The sequence below is a fragment of the Hydra vulgaris genome, chromosome 03, assembly GCF_038396675.1.
Source record: "Hydra vulgaris chromosome 03, alternate assembly HydraT2T_AEP".
NCBI lineage: Eukaryota > Metazoa > Cnidaria > Hydrozoa > Anthoathecata > Hydridae > Hydra > Hydra vulgaris.
In genome coordinates this window covers 29,338,697-29,361,500 of record NC_088922.1, presented here as the reverse complement: position 1 = coordinate 29,361,500, position 22,804 = coordinate 29,338,697, and the positions used below count along the sequence as shown (strand labels likewise).

The following is a 22,804-nucleotide window of genomic DNA, read 5'->3' as shown; positions in this document are numbered from 1 at the left end:
AATCTCTAAAAGATTCTGCCAGCAATTTTCAATGCATAAAATATGCCAACCTGTTGATAACGTGGCAATTTTACAACACAGCATTTCCACTGCCAGTTTTATTGACTCTACTACACTTTAAAGGTACTGCTGGTAAGCAGTGCTTAAAAATCAAGTAATAAAAGAAATGTTTCAAAATCACTATCACAACAATAATTAAGATTCAAAAATGCTTTACATATAAATGCAATTTTAATGCCTAATTCTTTGAAGATACAATACCATACACTTGAACTTTAGATATATTTAATTACATCTTAAAGAAGTTTTAAATGCCATGGATTATTAGAGAGAAACGAAACTTATTTTCCAACACCAGCTATATTTCTATATTATATTGTGTTGAAACATGTTAAAACATTATTCTAAAGAGTACAAAAACTAAAACTAATAAAATATTTTGCTGAAAAATATTGATAAAAACAATAGAACTTTTTTAATGCCATTAAGGTCCTTCAAGATCTATCAGTCTAATACAGTGCACTGCCAAAAGGCTTTTAACCAGGAAATTCACATTCTGAGCAAGATCTCTAACCACAAGTACCAGTAGAAGTATTATTATTACTATTGTTATTATTATTATTATTATTATTATTATTATTATTATTATTATTATTATTATTAGTAGTAGTAGTAGTAGTAGTAGTAGTAGTAGTAGTAGTAGTAGTAGTAGTAGTAGTAGTAGTAGTAGTAGTAGTAGTAGTAGTAGTAGTAGTAGTAGTAGTAGTAGTAGTAGTAGTAGTAGTAGTAGTAGTAGTAATACATTATTATAACATTCAAAAAAACTTTTAATTTTTTCATGACTCTTAATTGCTAAATTTTTATCTTAACCCATCACTAATGTTTATCGATCAATAATAATACTATTTAATAATTATTTAGTTAATTTGTATTAATAACTCTTTAATAAATTATATCAAATTTATATAAAAATATTTTTAATCAAAGAGCCCTATGAAAAATCAATGTACGCCACCCGAGAAATGATTTTGATACAGAAAAACAACTGATGCTATTCATCTATATTATATATATATATAACATCAATTGTTGTCATCAGAAATAAAATCAGCAGACTCAAAAATATATAGTATATATTGTATATGGTGTATATTGTTAGAGTTTGCTGATTTCATTTTAGAACTATTTTTAAAGGTAAAACTTATTTTTTTTGGAAATTATGTTAGCATTATTATTATCATATTTTTATCAAATATTATATAAAAATAAATTTTATTAATTGAAGAGCCCTGTGAAAAATTGACACATGCCACCTGTGAAATGGTTTTGACACAAAAAGACTTTATATCAGCTGTCTTTTTGCTATGCTATACAATATGTTATATTTAATATTATTCATAACTGATATGAATCAAATTCTGATAAAACACACAATGCATGTTGACTTATATAATATTAATTATTAAATTTTAGAAAAAGACTTTTTTTCAGATTAAACTTAAAAATTAATTACGTCTAAATGTGTAAGATACAACTATTAGTATAAGTAATAAGTATCAATGCAAAGAAATATTACTTTGGGCATGATATTTAAAAAAATGCATGCTTATAAAACTCAGGCTTTAACAATGATTGGAAAAAAATTGGCAGCAACTATTGTCACCAAGAAACGGTTACTTTTTACCTGAGAAGTAAATTTATCAAGTGCACTTTTTATTCCTAGTACAGCACTTTGACGATTGCTTGGAGACCAAGTTGCAGTTCTTCTAAGACCACTTGAAGAAGGAACTAACTTAGAAGGTGATTCCGTGCTTACAGTTACATTATCTGAAACCTTTTCTATAGTATTTACATTAGGTGGTATATTTACTGAGGGCTCGTTTCCAGAACTTAATTGTTGGGCTCTTTTTGCTCTTCTTGCCGCCCGATCAGCTGCAGTTCTCAAAACAGTCTCGTTCACTTCAGCGCGTCTCCTGAAGGATTCTTCGTTTACGATTTCTTGAGTTTTAACTACGCAATTGTTATTGTTTGAGTCTGCTGAATTCATTTCAGAAATATTTTTTATGGTAAAATTTATTTTTTTGAATTTATTTTGGTTATTTTCCATCTTGATATTTACTGAAGATAATGAATTTTTAAACATACTTTTGTGTAGATTTGTTTTGAATAGTTTTTGTCTATATCGAATGGAAAGTTTTACTAAGACCAGAAAAATAAAATAAAATCCTTTTGATCATATTTGTGAAATATAAATGCAATGAACTTGATGAATACAAACACAATTTAATGAAAACAAGCAATTCAAAAATAAGCAAATTCAAAAATAAGTCTTTTTATTTAATCCGTTGACAAAACACTTTTAACTAAAACTCTACTTGAATGCAAATTTAATCTCTTTTTACAAAATCAATAAAACACACTAAGTAAGCAATAATAGCAGAGCAAAGAGAACGTTTCCATGGTAAAACATTATTTTGCGTTTTTACTTTTTGATGTTTTAAAATTAGTACTTATAAATTAATTATATATATATATATTTAAAACTCTACAATATTAATACTTTACTATAGAAAACACACACAATTTAAAAAACAAATTTAAAATATAAAACTTAAAAGCTATGTTTTGTGTTAAAACAAATAAATTATTATAACACATTAGATTTCATTAGCAGATCAGATTTCAAAGGGCTAAGCTTTCCTATTTTAGCTTTGTTTACATTAAAAAATAAACCCACATAAGCAAAGGTATCCTATTTTCGACAAAAGTAGGCAGAATAATAAGCATTACATCATCTCTTTGTACGCGCAAGAAATGATTGCTGTGGTATAAATAAGGAATTCCATTACTACTAATTGTTTAGTATAAAATTTCATACTAGCAAAAAACAACATTATTTACAACGTGAGAGGGATTTTTAACCGCCTCTACAGAGCCTCTTACTCCCCTAGTAAGCTCCCACGTCCTTTTCACTGCTCTTAAAAAGAGCTAGCCTCTTTTTAAGAGCAGTGAAAAATTGCTTGATGATTTGACTACTTCACTTAATGTGAAGTGGTCACACAAATGCTTTCTAAGATTCTTTCAAAGGCTTCCACTTTACTAATATTTTTTAGTCTTCTTTCTAAGATTCTATCAAAGGCTTCCACTTTACATTTTTTTTTCACACAGATAACTCGGTTGAGATAGGATACATGTTTTTGTTGAAAAACAACATAAGTTTGAGGCTCTGGGATGAGCTTTCACTAAATAGACGTCGTTCACTCGGGATACTTACTATATCAATAGTCTTGAAAAGACCGGCCACGTCGTTTCAGAAACACAAGTCTTTCTGACTTAAGAAGATGGAAAATGTTTGGTGACTCTCTGATCTGTGACGTGCACGTTTTTATCTTTTTACAATTTTCTAAAAAATTATTTATAAGTCTCTTAAAAACTTTTTAAATTTCTGAAGCAGTCTAAATAAGTTGAAATTTTGTGATGATACTTGCGAGTTTAACAATAACTTTTGCAACGTTCTAAATCTAGATCTTAATAACTGAAGTTTTTAAACCTGATAACGGTTTAAACCCAAGTTTATGCCAGATTTTTTTTTTTTTAACCATTCCGTATAAACTTTGCAGTTATGAAAAAATAACGCTTCCAGCCATTGTCTCTAAACATAAGTAGGGGAAAGGCGCCTATGATGGCATACTTAACTTTGAAGCTTCATTATTCAGTATCCTGTAGACCAATAATAAAAGTTTTGATATGGATACATTCCTTGTTACATCAAGAACAATAATTACCCTGGGAGTTTTCATCAGTTTTATTTTTTTTATAAATTATTCTTATTGTAAAAAAAAGCACAAGTATGCCATCATAGGCAACCACTGCTCCTATGATGGCATAGGGGAGGATGGGGCTAGTTAGGATCGAGGGTAACTTAATGATTTCATTTAACCTCAGAGCCTTCCCTCAGAAAAGCCAGAAATTACTCGAAACCATCCTAATTTACCATTTCATGCTACACACCAGCATTGTAAAATTTTGCGCATGCGCATAGGATATATTGCGTTTTACGTATTTTTTGGACCAAAAAAAAATTTTGGAGCATCGCTTTCTTTTAACTTTACTTAAAAATAAGTTTTTCTTATAAAAAAAAAAGGTTTTCCGAACTCGTCAATATTTCAACACCCCCAACTCGTCAGTATGCCATCATGGGTAAAATTCATCATTTTCATTAAAACAAGCTGTGTCTGCTTTGTTCAAAAGATAAAATTAAAGTAAATATTCCACTAAATGCACAAAACTTGAATATAAAATGCATGAAAATTTCATTTCTGCACAGTTAATAGTAAAATCACAATCTTAAATATATGAAGGAAATAAAACTACAACAGCACATCCCAAAATCGATTTTTGTTGATTATAAAAACAATACTTGTGCACAAGGGACGTTTTTTCACTAAAACTAATGTAAAGTCAGTATAGTCATGTAGGTCTAATCATTTTTTTACTAAAACCAATTTTAATGGAAATATGACCGGTATGCCATCATAGGCGCTATGCCATCATAGGCGCCTTTCCCCTACATAAAAAATATTTTATATAGAACTATTTCGTTATGAAACTTTTGATGTCGGTTCATTTTCTCAAGATTAAGATTTGTATGACTCTCTTTTAAATTGCGGATGACACTCTCTTTTTTTTCAATTTTTTAAGCAGTCAGATGATAGTCACACGAGGATTGCATTGTATATGCCTTCAAAAATGGGTTCGTAGCAGGAGGCCCCAATTTTTTAACAACTATGCCACTGCAGATGGGGGTTCCTTGGAACCTATATATCACTACTGTAAGAGCATAAAAATGTATAAAATGCGATTTTTAACACGTAAAATAATATGACTGAACGGAATAAGTATGTTACTCAAAACTACTAAAAAATACAGAAATTAATTTTTGTAGTTGGCTTTAGGATTTTTAGTTTGCTTTTCGTCATATGTATATTTTTACTTTTAACTTTTCATTTAAATTTCATACTATTTTTTTAAATTGATAAAAATGCTGAAAGAGCATAACTTATGTTGTGAACTTAAAAAGTAAAGAGTATAGCTAAAGCTATTCTTATGTTGTGAACTTAAAAAGTAAAGAGTATAGCTAAAGCTATTCTTATGTTGTGAACTTAAAAAGTAAAGAGTATAGCTAAAGCTATTCTTATGTTGTGAACTTAAAAAGTAAAGAGTATAGCTAAAGCTATTCTTATGTTGTGAACTTAAAAAGTAAAGAGTATAGCTAAAGCTATTCTTAACATTATTTCGAAGCAGTACAAGCATTATAAATTACAAGAAAATATATGCGCAATTTTTAGTAAAAGTTGGTGAGAATATTGAGAATAAAGTGGTTTTTAATGCTAATGACAAATTTAAAATTAAACACTTAATTAAAATTATCATAGACAATTTGAAAATGTGCTTGAAAGAAAGGCGTTCTGCTTATGAATCTGCAAAAAAAATTTGGTTTCCTAACTAGTTTTCCAACCGTGACCATTCATTATTACTATTGCCAAGTCCTTGTGTACAATTTATCCTTTAGACTTAGATACACAATTTCATGATGAAATTGTCGAGTTTTACAAGCTTATGGCAAATGAAAAGAATGTATTAGCTCAAGGATGTTTGCAAGCAATTCGTAGGAATAAAACAAAATCAGTTTTTCCAATGAATATTAACAATGAATATTGGATTTTTATAACCCATTGTATCACCAATAGTAGTGCAGAGATCGCATTTTCAGAAATAAAGAGAAATAAGAATGATTGTTTAAATATTTTTTTAGGAAAGGGGCCCCCAAATAATTTTTGCACCCGGCCCCTAAAACCCTTAATCCGGCCCAGCCACATACTTTGATCTTTAGAAGAAAACTCTTGTGTGGTACTTTTAACATCAAATATAAAACTTTTGTTTTAAATTGTTCTTTATGCTTGGAAATTTTTTTTTTTCTTTAATATCATGCACTTTATTTTTTATCATGAAATTATTTTTTGCCATTGTTATGGAGAAGCTGACGAAACAATTATGTAATTCTACAAAATTTGCTGAAAAATGCGTGGTAAATATACCATGTACCACGTATTTACGTTTACAAGAATATTTACTTCCAAAACTTTTCTTTCAAACAAGTGAGTTAGCTGGCTAGTGGTACAACATTTGACTCACAATCAAAAGGTTTGATGTTTAAATTTACTCTACGCATCTGGAAATATCGCGTTTAACCGGTTAAGCGCAATATTTCCTGATGCGTGATAATCTCCAGATGCGTAAAGAACGGGTTAAGGTGGTTATCAGGTAAAAAATAGCGATTTTTGTGAAAAAAAGTGTTTTTTGGTTTATTAGCCAACTTTGTGCGAAATTTAATTGGCTTTCAACAATATATAACATGATATGGGTTTAAAAATAAAAAAATGTAAAAAAATTGTTTTAGTTGATAAGAGTAAAAAAAATTTACTTAGTGATGCGCATAGCAACCAATTGTTTTTATAGATATATTAACCTAAAAACTAGATTTAAATAATTATTTATTTTCTTTGGGGTGTATAATTAACTAAACTTTTGAACTAGAGTTGTAAATAGGGTTAGGACTATTGTAATTGTAATGAAAACAATTACAGTAACGATAATTATTGTTATTGTATTAACTTAATTTAGAAACAATAACAATACTTGTGATTTACAACTATTGTAATTCTGTAATACAATAACAATAAATATTGTATTGCAATTCATCTTTGTAAAACAATAACAATATCTGAAAAAAAAAAGTATTGTAATGACCCACTACAATAACAATAAATATTGTATTGTAATTCGTCTTTGTTATACAATAACAATATATTGTTATTGTAATAAAAGACATTAACATTTTTATTTAAGAAGAATTATTATGTTTAACTGTTTGTGTTACTAAAGTTAATTTTCATATATATTTTAAATTGCTTTGCAGCATTAATATCAAGAGGAAAAAATAAAAGGGCTGAATAAAATAATTTATGAATGTTATTTTTATAATAGTAAGGCTATCATCAGACAGGCAATATCTTGTGGCCATTTAGAGCTAAGAAACACATAACAAGATAAAATTTGCAATATATTGAAAATCCGTAAATAAAAAATAGCAAAAATAATAGTAAGTTTGTCAGAGATGAATATAAATACTTTAAAATACGTTAGCTTTTCTACTTTAATGTAAAGTAATACACTACAATGTTATTGTAATTGTTTTCATCAAAACAATACAATAGTTATTGTAGTTTTATTTCATTAAAACAATACAATACAATAGTTCTCGAATTTTATTGTATTGTTAAAAAAAAAAAAAAAATACAATACTTATTGTAAATGTTTTTCATCACAGCAATACAATACCAAAATAAATTTTTTTTATTGTTTCTGTAATATTACAATACAATATTATTGTATTGTAATGTGTAATTGTATTAAATTTTTACAATTACAATTACAATAGTCCTAACCCTAGTTGTAAAGCTAAGTAGTATGTTTTGATGTTATTTGTTATGCAGAGAGAAGGTAGTTTAAAATTGTTAAAAAAAAGTTATTATAGCAAAGAAAAAAAATTTAAAAAAAAGAAAAGTTAACCGAATATTTCAAGGTAATAGATATACTAAGAAAGTTTTTTTTGCAACAGCCTGAAAAAGTTACAAACAATGATGGATTATATATATTTCCATGTGCTAGTTCAACAAAGTTAAACATTTCCATAGATAAAGCTGATCAACCTTTAACTAAACACGATAAATTTTTTCTATTTTTTTCATTTCTCAATATTTAAAGATTTAATTTGTAGCATTGGATCCTGTGGTGAATATAATTCAAAGAAAATTGCTCTTGAATATCTTGATGAAAAAGCAAAGGGATTTTCAATAAAATTTAATTCATCACGAGCATTTAGTATACCTGATAGAGATACCAGAGGAATAAAATCTCAATAAATTAATGTGAGAACTCTTATGGCCTTTAGAGAAATTGGACAAGGTCACGAGGCAATGAAAGTATTTGTATCTATTTTGAATATGCCCCCACCAATAAGTTTGTTCTCGTATAATGAAATAAACTCTGACTTGTTAAAATTTTATTAAGCTGCTTCTTGTGATAGCACGAAGGATGCTGTGACAGAGGTTAGAAACAAAAATTTTCCAACTGCAACTCAAAATGATATTGTTGATATACAAATTGGAATTGACGGTTCATGGCAGAAACGTGGTCATTCATCTCTAAATGGCATATGCACTGCTGTTGCAAAAACTAACCGTAAAGTTATTGATTACCAATTATTTTCAAAGTTTTGTCGTGGGTGTGCTTTGTGGCAAATTAAGAGCAATAAAAGCGGCTATGGAAAGTTTTTGAATACGCATGTTTGTGACCTCAACTATTTTTAGTCATCAGGTACCATGGAGTCAGCAGGTGTTTTATCATTTTTTACAGAATCATTGGCAAAGTACAATGTGCGTTATTCTCATTATATAGGAGATGGAGATACTGAATCCTATAAGAATGTTGTAAAGGCAAAGCCATATGGAGATGATCTTGTTCCAGTAAAGATAGAGTGCGTTGGTCATGTCCAAAAACGCCTAGGCACTCGGCTACGTCAAATTCGATGTGACTTAAAGGGTAAAAAAATAAATGACGGAAAGATTATATCAGGGAAAGGAAGGTTGACAGACAAGATCATTAATAAAATGGAAAACTTTTATGGCATGAGCATTAGGCAAAATACCATAGCAGCATGGAGTGGAGATCGTAAAAAAGCCTTGTACAACATGAAAATATCTGTTTTGGCTGTATTGTGGCATTGCTCAAATATAAGCAACAGAGAAGAAAGACAATGATGATTTAAGAGGTTTCACAAGAATTTTCAATTATTTGCAGCTCTTGTCTGGAAGTTTTATGATCTAAGGCTTGTGGAAGAAGAGCATATTGAGAGTAAAGAACACAATTACAAATTCAACTCCTAAGCAAAAAATGGCTAGAAGGAAAAGGAGATGTATCAGAAAGGGTTACATTAATAAGGAGAAAGAGAAAGAGGGAGAAGACTCTTATGTGTCAGGAAATTTTTAATGTATTAATTGTTTATAAACTTTGAAGCTTGATTTCTCAATTGTATTTTTTTGTCTGACTGCGAACAGCAAATCATTCATATCTTTTTAAACAGATATTCAATTGAGTTCAAATTTTCAGGGTTGTTTCTTTATAGATAGAACTACAATACCTTACTAGAACTAATCTTAAACTTGTTTCCATTTGAATATACTGATATTTTATAGCGATTTTGTATTTTATAGCGATTATAGCAATTTTGTAGCGATAATATCCTTTAAAGGATAATATCCTTAAAAAATACCATTTTAAAAATAAAATTTATTTTTAGTTTTTCTAGTATGCTTTTGTTTATTACATTATTATCTATCAGTGTTGTAAGTTTTAGCTCATAATGCCATAAAAAAGCTGAGAAAATGTTGTTTTCCTTTTCATTAATTTTTTGCATTTTGTGCTGAATCAGAAAAGAAAAAAACAATTTATTTTTTTGAGCATTTTTATTTATATTAAAAAGTATTTTTTTTTTTTAAACTAATTTTGGTATATGATTATGTTGGCAATCAGAAAATATTTTTTTTACCTGATAACCACCTTAACCCGTTTCTTAGCGCAGCCTATGTATGCTTTTATAATATCGAAAACTTTAATAATCGATAAAAAGAAAAAAAATTTAACCTTTTATATCACTTAGATATCACTTTAATGACATACTAAATAATCTTAAAATAATAAATAATAATAAATGAAAATTTTTTTTTTTTTTAAGATTTTTTCTGCTAGGACACGTCAAAATGCCTTACACTATTATTAATTAATGCAGTCAAATAATTTTTCTGAGAAGTTTTCAAAGAGGTTTCCGTCGTTTTCTTTACCGAAATCATCTTTTCATTAGTTATAATTTCAACTTTTGAAGGAATTTTTTTTTTTAATTGCATTTTTTTACATCATTTATTTTTGCACTAATTTTGTAATTATAAAAAAATTACATAAAATATTGCTTTGAGCCGCGGTTATGGAGTTTATATGCCGCGGAATTCAATGGAGCTGCTGTTAATTTCTTTAACTTTCTTCAAAAAATTTATAACTTCTTTTCTGCATCAAAGCATCGATTTTATGAAGTCAAAGTTTCTTTCTGGAAAACGTGAAAGGAACTTTGACTTCATGAAATCGATGTGCAGGATGAATATGTTTATGTTCAAGGGCTCCTAAGACGCAAGAGGCATTACGATGATTAAATTAATAGTGTGGAAACTAAAATATGTTTTGGGCGATCTTAAAAAATTACCGACGTTAATGAGATCACGGACAAACTATTGATTGATCTAGATAAAAGAAAGAAAGCCTATTCTGGATTGAACTCTCTGTTTGCTTTTCCTGTGAATCTCCGCAGCATTGACATCTCGGAGATTACTTGCAGTGCAAAAAACTTGTTGACCAATATCCTATCGATCTTAACTTTCACTTATTGAACGAATGTTTTCATTTTAGAGCTTTTTTTCAGGAATGTCTTTCAGATCTTTCTATTGTTTAAATAGGAAGCCGGGTATTGGATTCAATTGACCTAAAAGATATCATATCTGCATTTGCAAGCTTAAAATGCAGACGAAAGGTGTTTTAAAACCTATACTAATTGCAGCGTGTTTTTAAATAATAAATAACGTGAGACGCTTGTTTAAATACGAAAGAAAATACATCAAAAAGCCATTGCGCAACAAATACAAAGAATTTTTTATTTTAAATTGCTATTAAATTTGAATATTAGGACGCCAACAGGGGCCAGAAGGTCTAAAGTGCCGTAAGGCCACGAATTACTTAATCCGGCCGTGTATACACTAGAGCGCCAATAGGGGCGAATGGAGTATTAGTCTCGGAAACCTTTGGCCAAGAGGGATATAAAATTTCATTACTATGATTTTAAGGTAATGAAATATTTACGTAATGTAAATTCATATGTAATATTAAAAAACTGAGTGGCGTATTTTTTTTTATCACCTTTTTTTATCACCTTTTTATTCAACAAAAGTTGTATCTTGTTTATAATACTGTATTTTATGTTTTTAATAGTGTCTTTTTGACAGAGGTTTCCGAATTCAACAAGAAGCTTAATAGAACTTAATAGAATTTAGAAAATAATAGTAATGAATTTTTATAATATTCTTTTATTATATAGCTTAGCAATAAAATTGCAAAATTTATTAATAATTTTCTTTTAAATGCTAATTTTTTACACATACATTTGGAGCATATTTGTTAAAGAAATAAATCTGTTATTTATGTCGTGTTTTTGCTAAATATCGCTACGTTTTATTTTGTGGGGATAAAATAGCAAAGCTATCAGCGTTTTATTAAATTAACCGCGCTTGAAGAGTTGCTACGTGTATTTGTGTTATATTTAAAGAAAAAAATTACAGTAAACCTTATTAATGAATCGTAAAAAGCTTTCTGATGCCCAAAATCAGACATTAACTTTTATTAAGCAAAAGGAAGTGAAAACAAATGCCTAAAGATTTAGGCTGGTTTTACAATATTACTAATTAAAATTTTGATTCTATTAAGTCAAGTTAGTTGAAATATATAGATAATATATTTTTATGCAATTTATGAATACTAAATCAAACTAAATCAAATTTTTTTAAGTCGGCGAAATTGAACAAGTATGATCAGGACAAAAAAAATCATCAAATGACGATATGGATGGAGCGAAGATGTCGAAGATCTACAATCAGTAGAAAATAAAAAAACCTTTAAATTTTGCTCTTACTTCATTTGAAAATTAACTGATAAAAATTGATGTTTTAAAGTTTTTCGTTTTTTATACAAACATTCGTTTAAATAAATAATACTTAAAATTTCAAAAATGTTTTAACATTTTTTTTTTAAGATAACAGAGTTAAAAATGACTCAGTATTCTGGCCATTGATTCTTAAGAAATATAAATTATAATCAAGAAAAATTGATCAATTTTTCCTGATACGCTACCAAAAACAAAGCCTTTTAAAAAGTAGTCCTTTTCATTGTATTGCCCAATGGAAATACTGTTCAAATAGATTGTTTGGTATGGAGCCTATCTTGCAGCCTATTGTGTTTCTTGTATTCATTATTTGTATTTAGAAATTCCGGAGCCGTTGGGGATAAATTTCTTCCTCTTTGTTGGAAGAAAGGAATGAGTGGAAAAAAATAAGTGATCGAACTAAAAATTGTTATAGCAATCAAAGTTATTATCTCAATCGGAGAATTCGGCAATCAGGTCTCGTCATTCATGGTGAGAATTAACCAGATTACCAAAAAGCACTACAAAAGACACTAGCAGCCAGATTGCGTGAAATACTTTGTTGTTTTTGCAACTTCGCAAATAGACGGAAAAAAAAGGAAACATTTATTGGTTTAAAACAATGGTGTGCTTTCTTGTCAAACCCCTATTTGACGTTAAGCGTCCTTTGCGTCCACTTACTTGGTTTGATAAATAGGAATATACAGGGATATGCGCAGCGGAGTATACGTGCAACTGATTTAAATAAGTGTAGACGTGGTTATAGGTATAGGCGTGGTACACACATAGACAGAGCGTTTAGGCTCGAGCAGATCTTGCAAATGAAAGAACAATTTTCATGTTAGCGGACCTGAAGGACAGCGTTAGAAAAGGAGTTAGACAAGAGATTCTTCCTTAAAGAATTCCTTAAGTGCAAATAAAAGTTGACGGATGGATTCCGATACGGAAACGGTTCACAATAATTTAGTAACTTATCTATCTGATCCGAAATCAAAACTTGTTAAATGTATTAAATCAAAGCCTTCTATACTAGGTCCAATTATTGTCAAAATGACCCATGTTTCTGAAAAAAGGTCTATTATTTAAATTTAGTAAAATAAAAATTCAGATAATTAAAAGATTTTTATTGGGGGAACCTGATAACATCCATATTTTTAAACCTGATAACATCCATATTTTTAAACCTGATAACATCCATATTTTTAAACCTGATAACATCCCTTTAGATATGGTAAACAAAGTAGCGAAATTTTCAAACTAAAATTTTTTTTTTCTTACTCTTTTACCAGCGAAATCAAAATATAAGTGTAAAAATCTATAGATTTTTACACTTACATTTTAAGCGTTAAACAAATTCAAGAATGTAATAGTTTTTGTTTAGCTTGTATAAAAGCTAAACAAAAACTATTACATCCTTGAATCTGTTCAACGCAAAGCGTTTATAAAAAAAAAAAAAAAAAAAACCTGCTATCACCTGAGTTTCGGCGTCTACAATGCGATCCAATTCAATTCTGTAAATTAATACATTATTTTAACATAGGTAATAATATATATTTTTCTAAATTTATCAACTCCTTGTCACATAGTCACCATTTAAAAATCAAGTGTGAGTATATTCCATACTGACTTCCAAAACGCAATTGTATAATAGTAGATCAGGAAAATTCTAAAATTAACTATATATTTATCAACTTCACTGTGCACTCTAGCAAGTTAGATTTCTGGTTGCAGAAAAAATTTGAAACAAATATTTTTCCAAATGGTTGTTTATAGCGGGGTGCTTTTCATGCTTGCTGTACGTATATATTACGGCTACAACTATAAAACTAATAAATCTTTTTTTTTAGCGAAAAACAGCTTGTAGTTGTTGTTTTAAAAGATGTCTTGATTTACTTTTTAATTATATGTTGTTTATTTTCTTCTTTGAAAAAATATAGTTTTATTTGCTTATTTATTTATTTTATTTTTTTAAGTTAAATTGCTGCAGGAGTTAAAGCTTTTACAGTGAAGACTTTAATAAACTTTTTAAAAAACAAAAAAAATACATTTAATATATGTAATTTATGTTTGTTATATCGTTTACTTAATAAATTTCAGGAAAAACGAAATAAAAAATGGATTTACATGGATTTCGACAGTGTCAGGCTAGTTTTTATTTTTTAGAAAAACCTATGAAAAATTTTTTTTTTTACTGATCGAGACTAGAATTTTGAAAACAATCTTTTTTTTTTTAAAAAAACGACATAAAAAAAAAGTTTGATGATTTTTTAAGCATTAATAATAACAATTTTAAAAATCTGGAACCCTCATCATAAGCACGGCGCAACGCAGAGCTTAAATCGCTGGTTTACAAATGAAAAGGTTTGGAGGTTAGGGTTAAAATAAATGGTTGAACACCTACCATTAGCTGTTAACGCTAAAAATAACGTCAGGTTTCGGGTCAATCAAGTTATATTTTTTTAACTTTATACCGTTAGCAGAGTCAGCAGATCTAACACTATAAAATTCTATACTGTTAGCAGAGTTAAATCTATAACTATAAATTGTAATACTATAAAAATATGTTACTTACCTTTATCTTTAAGCTTTCCATTTTCTAATAAGATTTTCTTATAGAACCAGTGTATCTATAAGTTCCAGCTCTATAGTTTCTATTACAAATATATTCAAAATTTCTATACAATTTTAAACCAATGTATGTATGTATGTATGTATGTATGTATGTATGTATGTATGTATGTATGTATGTATGTATGTATGTATGCCTAATGTATGTTTACTTATTTATAGATACAACTTTAATTTCTTATGTTTATCTTACCGCATTAAGATATGTTGATAAAATTTGTAGTATAATCAGATATGCTGGATGTTGTCAAAAATCTGTTTAATTTTAAATAAAATATATTCTATCGTTATAATACAAAAAATGATCGGCTTATTGACAGAAACGCTAATAAGATGTTAAAAAGTACTTTTATCATATCAATTTAACGCATCGATGCTTTATAAAACCAGCAGATTTAAATCTGTAGTATTGGATAGTTTTATTAAATTACCACTATATTTATTTAAATATAGTTAGGTTAAATTCTTCTTAAATTCAAAAACCAACATCAAGGATTTTATCTCAATCAAATAATCAAGAATTTTAGGCTAAATGGCGTAAAACATGTTCAACTCTTTAGCTTTAAAAAAGTCCAAACTTAAAAATTTCATAATGAAAACTACTTTAAAAAAAATACTATATAAAAAGTAAATTTTTGAAACTATGCAATATTATGTCAATTTTTTAACAGATGTTTTTAACAATATAACTGCAACAAAAAGTAAATATTGTAATAAAAGTTTTTATAACGTTTAATTATAAATGGTCCTTGATTCGATTATATGTAGTGAATATAAATTATTGATTCAATACATTAAAATATATTGAATCTTTCAAAAACTTATATAGTTATTATAAAATTTAAGCCTATTGTTTAGCAAATTGACGCAAAAAGGATGTAAACAAAGTAAAACGATGCCGCTGAACTGCAAAAAAACTTTTACAATATTCTACTAAAGATGTTAAACACCGTTCATACGTTTTTATGTTTATACGAATGTTTAGTAAGCTTATGTAACAAAGCTATTTATTTATGGTATCAGGAATAATGTAAATGAAAATTTAAAAGATTTTTTTTTTCATTATGATCATTGTATAAAAAAATATGAATAGCAAACAAATTCAATAAGCACTTAATATAGGTTTCTTTTAAGTGTACCTACACTTAACAGACACCTAAAATAATAAAAATAATATTGGTAATATAAACAGCAATAATAATAAAAATAATATATTATAACATCTGTGAAGGAGGTTTTTGCACATGTAGTTTAGTAAGTTATAATACAGAAAGGTGTTTTTCTAAGGTTAATACGTAAACAAATAATAAGTATATACTTATTACTAAAAAAAGTTCAACTTGTTTATGTTTGTTTGTTATATACAACTCTTTTAATACTGTAAATATTATAAAAATTCATTACTTTTTATTTAAATTCATTTTCCAAGCTGTCTTATTGAAGAAGCAAGATGAGAAAAAGTGAATTTTTTCTCATCTTGAGCGTTTTAGAAAAAGTTCAAAAGAAGCTTCAAACTCATTAATTGAATATTCAATCAATGAGTGAATTAAAATGACGCGTTAACTGTGGTTTACTATTTTTATAATTAGTATAATTTGGCATTTCTTAGTAACGAGTTTTTAAAAAGTTAGTGAAATAAAACAATTTACGGCGTTATTTTTGTTCAAAAATCTCCTAATTGCCAGTCTGCGCGTGTTTTCACATTACCAGTCACAATAAGTGGAAACCATGTAAAAAAACAGTAAAGTTTTAATAAACCAATCAAAATCAAAAGTTTTTGCGAGTGGTTTCCATCAGTACAGACATTAAGCGCTAAACTTGAATTTTATTAATAAGAAAACAAAGCGTATGTTTATGTACCTCATCCTTCCATTTTTTTAAATTATATCTTGAGATTATAATTTCACATTGATAACATAATATCAAATTGATATTTGCAGAAAAAATATTACAAAAATTGGACGCAATTATAATTGTACTTCTGAATAAAAACTAATTATTTAAAAACTAAAAATCTATATGTAAAATAATTTTTTAAACTTAAAATTTTGTAAAACACCAGAATTAAACAATTTCTAAAAATAATTTAAAGAAATTATGAAATATAAGTAATCTAATTAGTAAATAAAACAAAAGGAAAAATTCTTCTTAGGAAATGCTGCTATAAAAATTATTTTAAATTGGTTTGTAGTTGAAGGTTCTTTTGATTTCGTCGCAGGAAAGTAAGTCGTCCAATACAGCCTGCCAATACCTAAAAAATAAAAATAAAAAATTGCTTAAAATAATAATTGCTTAAAAAAATAAAAATAAAAAATTGTCCTATCAATTTATCATACAAGTTCTATTTTCATTCCATTTATAAATTCTATTTCATAAATCTACACACACTGCAATTTGCATAGCTTGTTGAACAGTCTAGCTTTAGATATGTTGAGGATTAAATAGTTAACCTTAACTTAATCTTAAACCAATAGAATAATTTATTTTTAAACCAATATGATAACTTAACCTTAAACCAATAGAACTACTATATACATCTACACCTTAATTTATTAAAAGCATAACAATAAGGTGTCATCTTATTGATATTTTTATAACAGGTAATATTTATAAAAACTAATAGAAATAAACTATTTTGATATTTTGAATATCTTATCTTAAATAAAATCCAAGTCTAAAAAAATTATATTAATTAATTTGAACAAATATAATTTCTGAAACCAAGATATAATCAAAATGCAAAAGGATTTTCAGAAATGAAACCAAAAAATTTGTTGCTTGTACCAGTGGTGTACACTGGAGTTTTAGATGTTTGAGTTTTGACACTTACAGGCATTGTGCAAACTCTACACTTTTGTATGTTTATGCTTATATCAAAAAAGAATGTTTTGCAAAGAATTGAGGTGATTGGAGTTTGGGAACAAAAAACCCTAATTTTTGGGCCCATCCAGCCCTTAACATGGGAACAACGAATTTATAACATATTTTCTTCACTATTTTTATCTAAATTCATATTCATCAACAAATTTCAAGTTTCATGCAATAGTCTCTTAGTGTTCAGTTTTTATGACCCTGCAATGTTTACAGCCCCCTCAAATTGAGGGGGGTTAAAACTTTATATGGTCATAGTTTTTGAAAAATAAGAGATTATTGCATGAAATTTAATATTCGTTGATGAATATAAATTTAGACAAAAATAGTAAAGAAAAAACTTGTTGCTCCCACATTAAGGGCTGGGTGGGCCCAAAAATTAGGGTTTTTTTGTTCCCAAGCTTTAATCACCCCAATTTTTTGCAAAACTTTATTTTTTGATATAAGCATAAACATACAAAAGTTTGGAGTTTGCAAAATGCCTGTACGTGTCAAAACTCAAACATCTAAAAATCCAGTGTACACCACTGCTTGTACATTCTTTTCAGCACAAATTTTTTAATAAAAAGCCATAAAACTGAGCAGCCTTGCAAGTCATTACTTGTGATACCTATTTTGAAATTTACAATACTTGAAGTAATCTTTTTGTGACATAAAAATCCGGAATCCTTTCAGGACGCCGCATCACTGCTTGGATCATGGCTTTACTTAGATAACCTTAACACAAACATCAAGGTTTTTAATAATCTGATACAAGGTATCAGATTATTATAACCTCATACAAAATATATCTGATGCCTTGTATCAGATGCTTATCAACTTTGAAAAACAAACTACAAATTGTTTTTAATTTTGAACACGCAACATATAAATGGATATTAATGAATATAAATGAGAGAAACACAGTATTTTGAGATATACACCAACACTTGTATGAAAAATTAATAAATGATTTAAATCTGTAAAAATAGAAAATTTGTGAATCAGTTCATTACTTATACAATGTAACATATTCAAATAGTCGTTTGAATATACTAATTATAATTCCTGAAATACTTTTTTGTAGGTGTTTATACATTTTATTCACAGTAATGCCAGATTAAATTTATCCTTCATAAAAATATTTTATGAAGTTACAATAAAAGTATACAAAAATGCAAAATAAAATCTAAACAATTTTAAAATTTAATGAACATAACTTTGAAACTCATGAATACAAAATAAAACAGAAAACAAAACAAAAATATAAAAGTAAAAATAATAATTAATATAAATAATTAAAGATAAAACTTGGAACTTCAAACACTTTCAAGCATTTTTTTTTTTCCTCACAAAGCCTGCTTACCGCAGCCAAATAAAATAAAAAGTAATATTTAGTGTGTTTAAATATCCTAAAAACACAATAATGTAGAATAAACATTAACTTACTTCATAAAATGATCTGAATGAACTTCTCGGTTAAACACGGACAACACTGATGTGTAGCCAGTCCCACATTGCAAGTTAAGATGTTTGTAAACATTTTTTCATACTGTTTTATATATATATATATATATATATATATATATATATATATATATATATATATATATATATATATATATATATATATATATATATACCTACTAATAATATTATTTCTATGAAATATATTATCAGCTATAAAATTTTTAAATGTCAAGCAATAAATAAATAAAAAATTATATAACATTTACATTTTAACATTCAAGATAAAGTCTTCAAAATAGTTTGTTTTTTAATCAATTTCTAGTGTAAAACTGTGTGTATAGAAGAGGTACCGTCAACTGGGATGACTTCGGACGATTTTGGAAGAAAATATTAAACTGTTTCATTAAAATCAATACAAACTGGAAATATTTTTGTGGATCATACCACTGTAATTATAAAGAACATGAAGAAATTTTGGCTTTCAGCTTCCCAATATGATATTAGCATAAATAAACAGTCTGAAAATCAAAAAATCAAAATCAGGAAATGGGGTGACTCCGGACACTTGAAGCTTGGGATTTTTAAAGTTGAAATTTCAACATCAAGGATTTTAAAATGAATGTATAACTATGTAAAAAAGCTACTTGATTAAAATTTTTTTATTTCAAATAACAAAAAAACAAAAAAAAAACAACTACTAGTAAACTATTTCAAATACACATATAATTAATGATAAAACTACAATGATTATTGATTATTTCTACTCCTAACTTTAATCTCGATCGTTTAATGTTAGAAGCATTTCTGCCAGAAATATTGCTTCGTTTCATAAATGAATTTAACCAGTCATTTCCAGGTATCTGCAAATTGCTACTGTTTTACCCACGATGATTTTTGAGGAAATCAAAAGCCATCATTTTGACTTCTAATCTTCCGATAGGAAAACCCTAATCAGCAACAGCTTCTAGCATTTGAGCAATGAGTACCTCATCTGCTTTGTTTATAATTTTCTGGCCTTCTAACCTTCTTTAAGGTGGGTTTTCTAATGTGATCATGCAATTTTGATTTTTTGACTTTATGCTTATCAGCAGCTTTTCGAATACTCATGCCTTTACTGTGATCTTCTATAGCTTTTTTTATATCTTCTTTAGAGCTTGTTCCACACAACACTTTAAAGTTTAGTTTACGTTTGTAGCTTCGCGCCATCGCTAAGAGAAACTGAAGTAGAATAATAAGTAATGCTCTGTCCGAAGACACCCCGCTGTCCGAAGTCACCCCGGTTGACGGTAATATGGTGGTTTATCGAGCATCTTTTTGTAGACTTATTTATTATGATTAAAATAATACGAAGAACGTGTAAAAATATAACTCCTATTACAACATATTAACACATTAAAACATTCAACTTTTGACCAAAATTAAGCCATGATCCTTGGTTACTTAACTGCATATTTTAGTGTAGACTGAATCAAACGTAAAAAGATTCCAGTCTACACGACATTTAGTCGCGTGAACAATTCGCGCTGAAAGATTTTTGGCCAAAAGTTAACGCCGCGAATACTCTAACTTTGTTTCACTCTTAAAGTTTTAAAGTTGTTTCACTATTCCTCTATCTTTGTTTCACTTTTTAGGCTTTAGGCTTTTTGATTAGGATTTAAAAATTTTTTAAGCTTTTTAAATAGTCTAACTTATATTATCTGGAGTTGAAAAACAGCTAAACAATTATGGAATTAAATTTCTACCAGCAATAATAAGTATCTCATTATATAGGCTGACCAGAATTCTTTTTTGTTGTTGTTGATGGAGAACACTGCGCTGAAACTTATTGAGCTTAATTCGTTGCTGTGCTCTCCTACGATTAAAATTATGAATTGTCATTTATTTAATCTTGTTACTGCTACTACTAATACGCGTTAAAACTTGTATAGATTAGAAGTGTTTAGAACATTTTGGAAAATTCCAGAATATTTTAGACGACTTTAGAACATTCTGGAACAATTTAGAATATTCTGGAACAATTAAGAGTATTCTAGAACAATTTAGAACATTCTGGAACAATTTAGAACATTCTGGAATAATTAAGAATATTCTAGAGCCATTTAGAACATTCTGGAGCAATTAAGAATATTCTAGAACAATTTAAAATATTTTAGAACAATTTAGAACATTCTGGATTAATTTAGAACATTTTAGAACAATTTAGACTGTGTATATATTAGCTGCTTATCTAATTTTATAGTTATTACAGAAGCAACATATGACAACATACAAGCCTAGCGATAGTAGCATTCAGAAGAGCAAGGTTGTCTGGACCAATAATCTGGTAAAATTTGAAGACTCTTATAAAAGAAGAAGAATGGTCCCTTTGGAAGAATATTCACTGCAAGAAAAGTACAGAATGCCTCTCCAAACGCAAAATATTGGACGCTACCATTTCTTTGGACCAAAAATAAAAGGAAGAAAGGGGTGAATAGCGGAAGTTTGGAAGTCAACAATTTGTTGACTTCCAAAGAAGTCAACAAATTGTGGAAGAATAAACTGAATTTTCCTAATGTATCTAATCAAGTTATACAAGCAAAGATCTACACAAGAGTATCAACAAACAAAGCTGTTAACAAATGCAAGCAATTGGCTCGTGAAGGCATTGACATCCCCACTCCATGTCAATCAGCTATTTACAGTCAACAATCAAAGAGAAAATCAAGCTGAAAATAGAAATGATTGAAAAGATGCAAATAGAAATTTGGTCCTTGCATTTTGATGGCAAGCACATCAACGGAATCCATATCAAGTGGTCTTCCTTAAAAATAAAAGAAAATAAATCAAATTGGATATCCTGGGCTTGGTAGATGGCAGGGAAAAAACTATTGCTCAAGGAATTTCTAAAGTCCTCGATGAATTTCACCTATGGAATTCAATATAGATGATTGTTGTAGATACCATCAGCGTTAACGCTGGAAAAATAACGGTGTTGTTGTAATATTATAACGAATGTTCGCAGAGAAACGCATCAACAAACCTCAGTTTATCAGTTGTCAATACCATGTATTTGATAGAATCATCCGTTTGGTGATGGATATAGAACTTGGAAGTGAAACACAATCGCCGAACATCGAATATCTATTTGAATCTCAACTGTTGAAGAAGTACGAACAACTGAAAACATTGATAACGAAATAGAAGTAATTCTCGAAGCATCAGAATGGAGAGATGATATGAAATTTTTATTTCATCTCACTCGAGTGTTTTTTATGAAAAGGAAAATTTTCCATTGATAAGGTTTCAGAAATTACCCAACATCAGCAATGCGAGGTGGAATTCCAGAACTATACTAGAGATCCTGACCTTCATTTTAATTTCTTCAAGGACAGTTCTGCAGAGAGTATTCCGATTTATACTGTATGGCTGTTCAGACCATTGGTTTGCAGACCAACTGTACAACGAAAACGACTTTAATAACTTGGCTGAAGTACTGAATCCATACGAAAATGCTTTAGGCTTTTTGAAAAACCACTAGAAGTGAGAGCCATCCATACTACAGATCTCCAGAAGTAATCAATGCGCAGAGCGTGCAATCAAAGTAATGAAGAAAATGTATTCGTCATGCAAAAAGCACAAAATGCACCTTCTATTCCTTCTATGCAACGAGCAAGGTTAACGGTCTGAGTCATTGTTGGATTAAAAATTTATTGTATTACATAACTATGACATTCTAAATACATTTGAATACGTAGTAGTACTTATGTCAAAGTCAATTTTTCAATGGCGAGGTGAACTTTTTTCGAAAGATATGCAAATAACAGTTCATTTTGTGCTTTTTAGGTAAAAGTTCATCAAACTACAGTACAGGAGCATGGGGTTGGAAAAAAGTCATAACCAATCATAATTTTTTTTTATAACGAACATAATGACGCAAAGAAATATCGTCAAATAGTAATAGCAATATCTGAAAAATATGTTCAGAAAAAAAAAGCGCAATCTTAAAAAAAAATCTTG

At 28.3% G+C, this 22,804-nt stretch overlaps 1 protein-coding gene and 1 long non-coding RNA gene across 4 annotated transcripts in view; both read right to left on the bottom strand.

Annotated features, from left to right (window-relative positions):
- The window catches only part of LOC100201027 (putative uncharacterized protein DDB_G0282499), a 49,608-nt gene extending 33,621 nt beyond the window's left edge, over positions 1-15,987 (bottom strand). Inside the window, exons 1-2 of one of the 3 annotated variants that reach the window (XM_065792898.1) lie at positions 15,893-15,987; positions 14,433-14,511 (exon numbers count right to left, since the gene is read on the bottom strand). In XM_065792898.1, the coding sequence (XP_065648970.1) occupies positions 14,433-14,453 (21 nt within the window). In that variant the 5' untranslated portion in view covers positions 14,454-14,511; positions 15,893-15,987. Of the gene's footprint in view, positions 1-1,684; positions 2,540-14,432; positions 14,512-14,681; positions 15,285-15,892 lie in introns of those variants that run through there. The other 2 variants (XM_065792897.1, XM_065792896.1) reach the window with 2 other exon arrangements.
- A 420-nt stretch (positions 15,988-16,407) lies between these two features.
- LOC136078071 (uncharacterized) lies at positions 16,408-19,211 on the bottom strand. The gene is made up of 3 exons (XR_010637496.1): positions 19,075-19,211; positions 18,788-18,890; positions 16,408-16,739 (listed from the first exon to the last, which is right to left on the bottom strand). It is a non-coding gene; the product is annotated as an uncharacterized LOC136078071 (long non-coding RNA).
- Between the last annotated feature and the right edge of the window lie 3,593 nt (positions 19,212-22,804).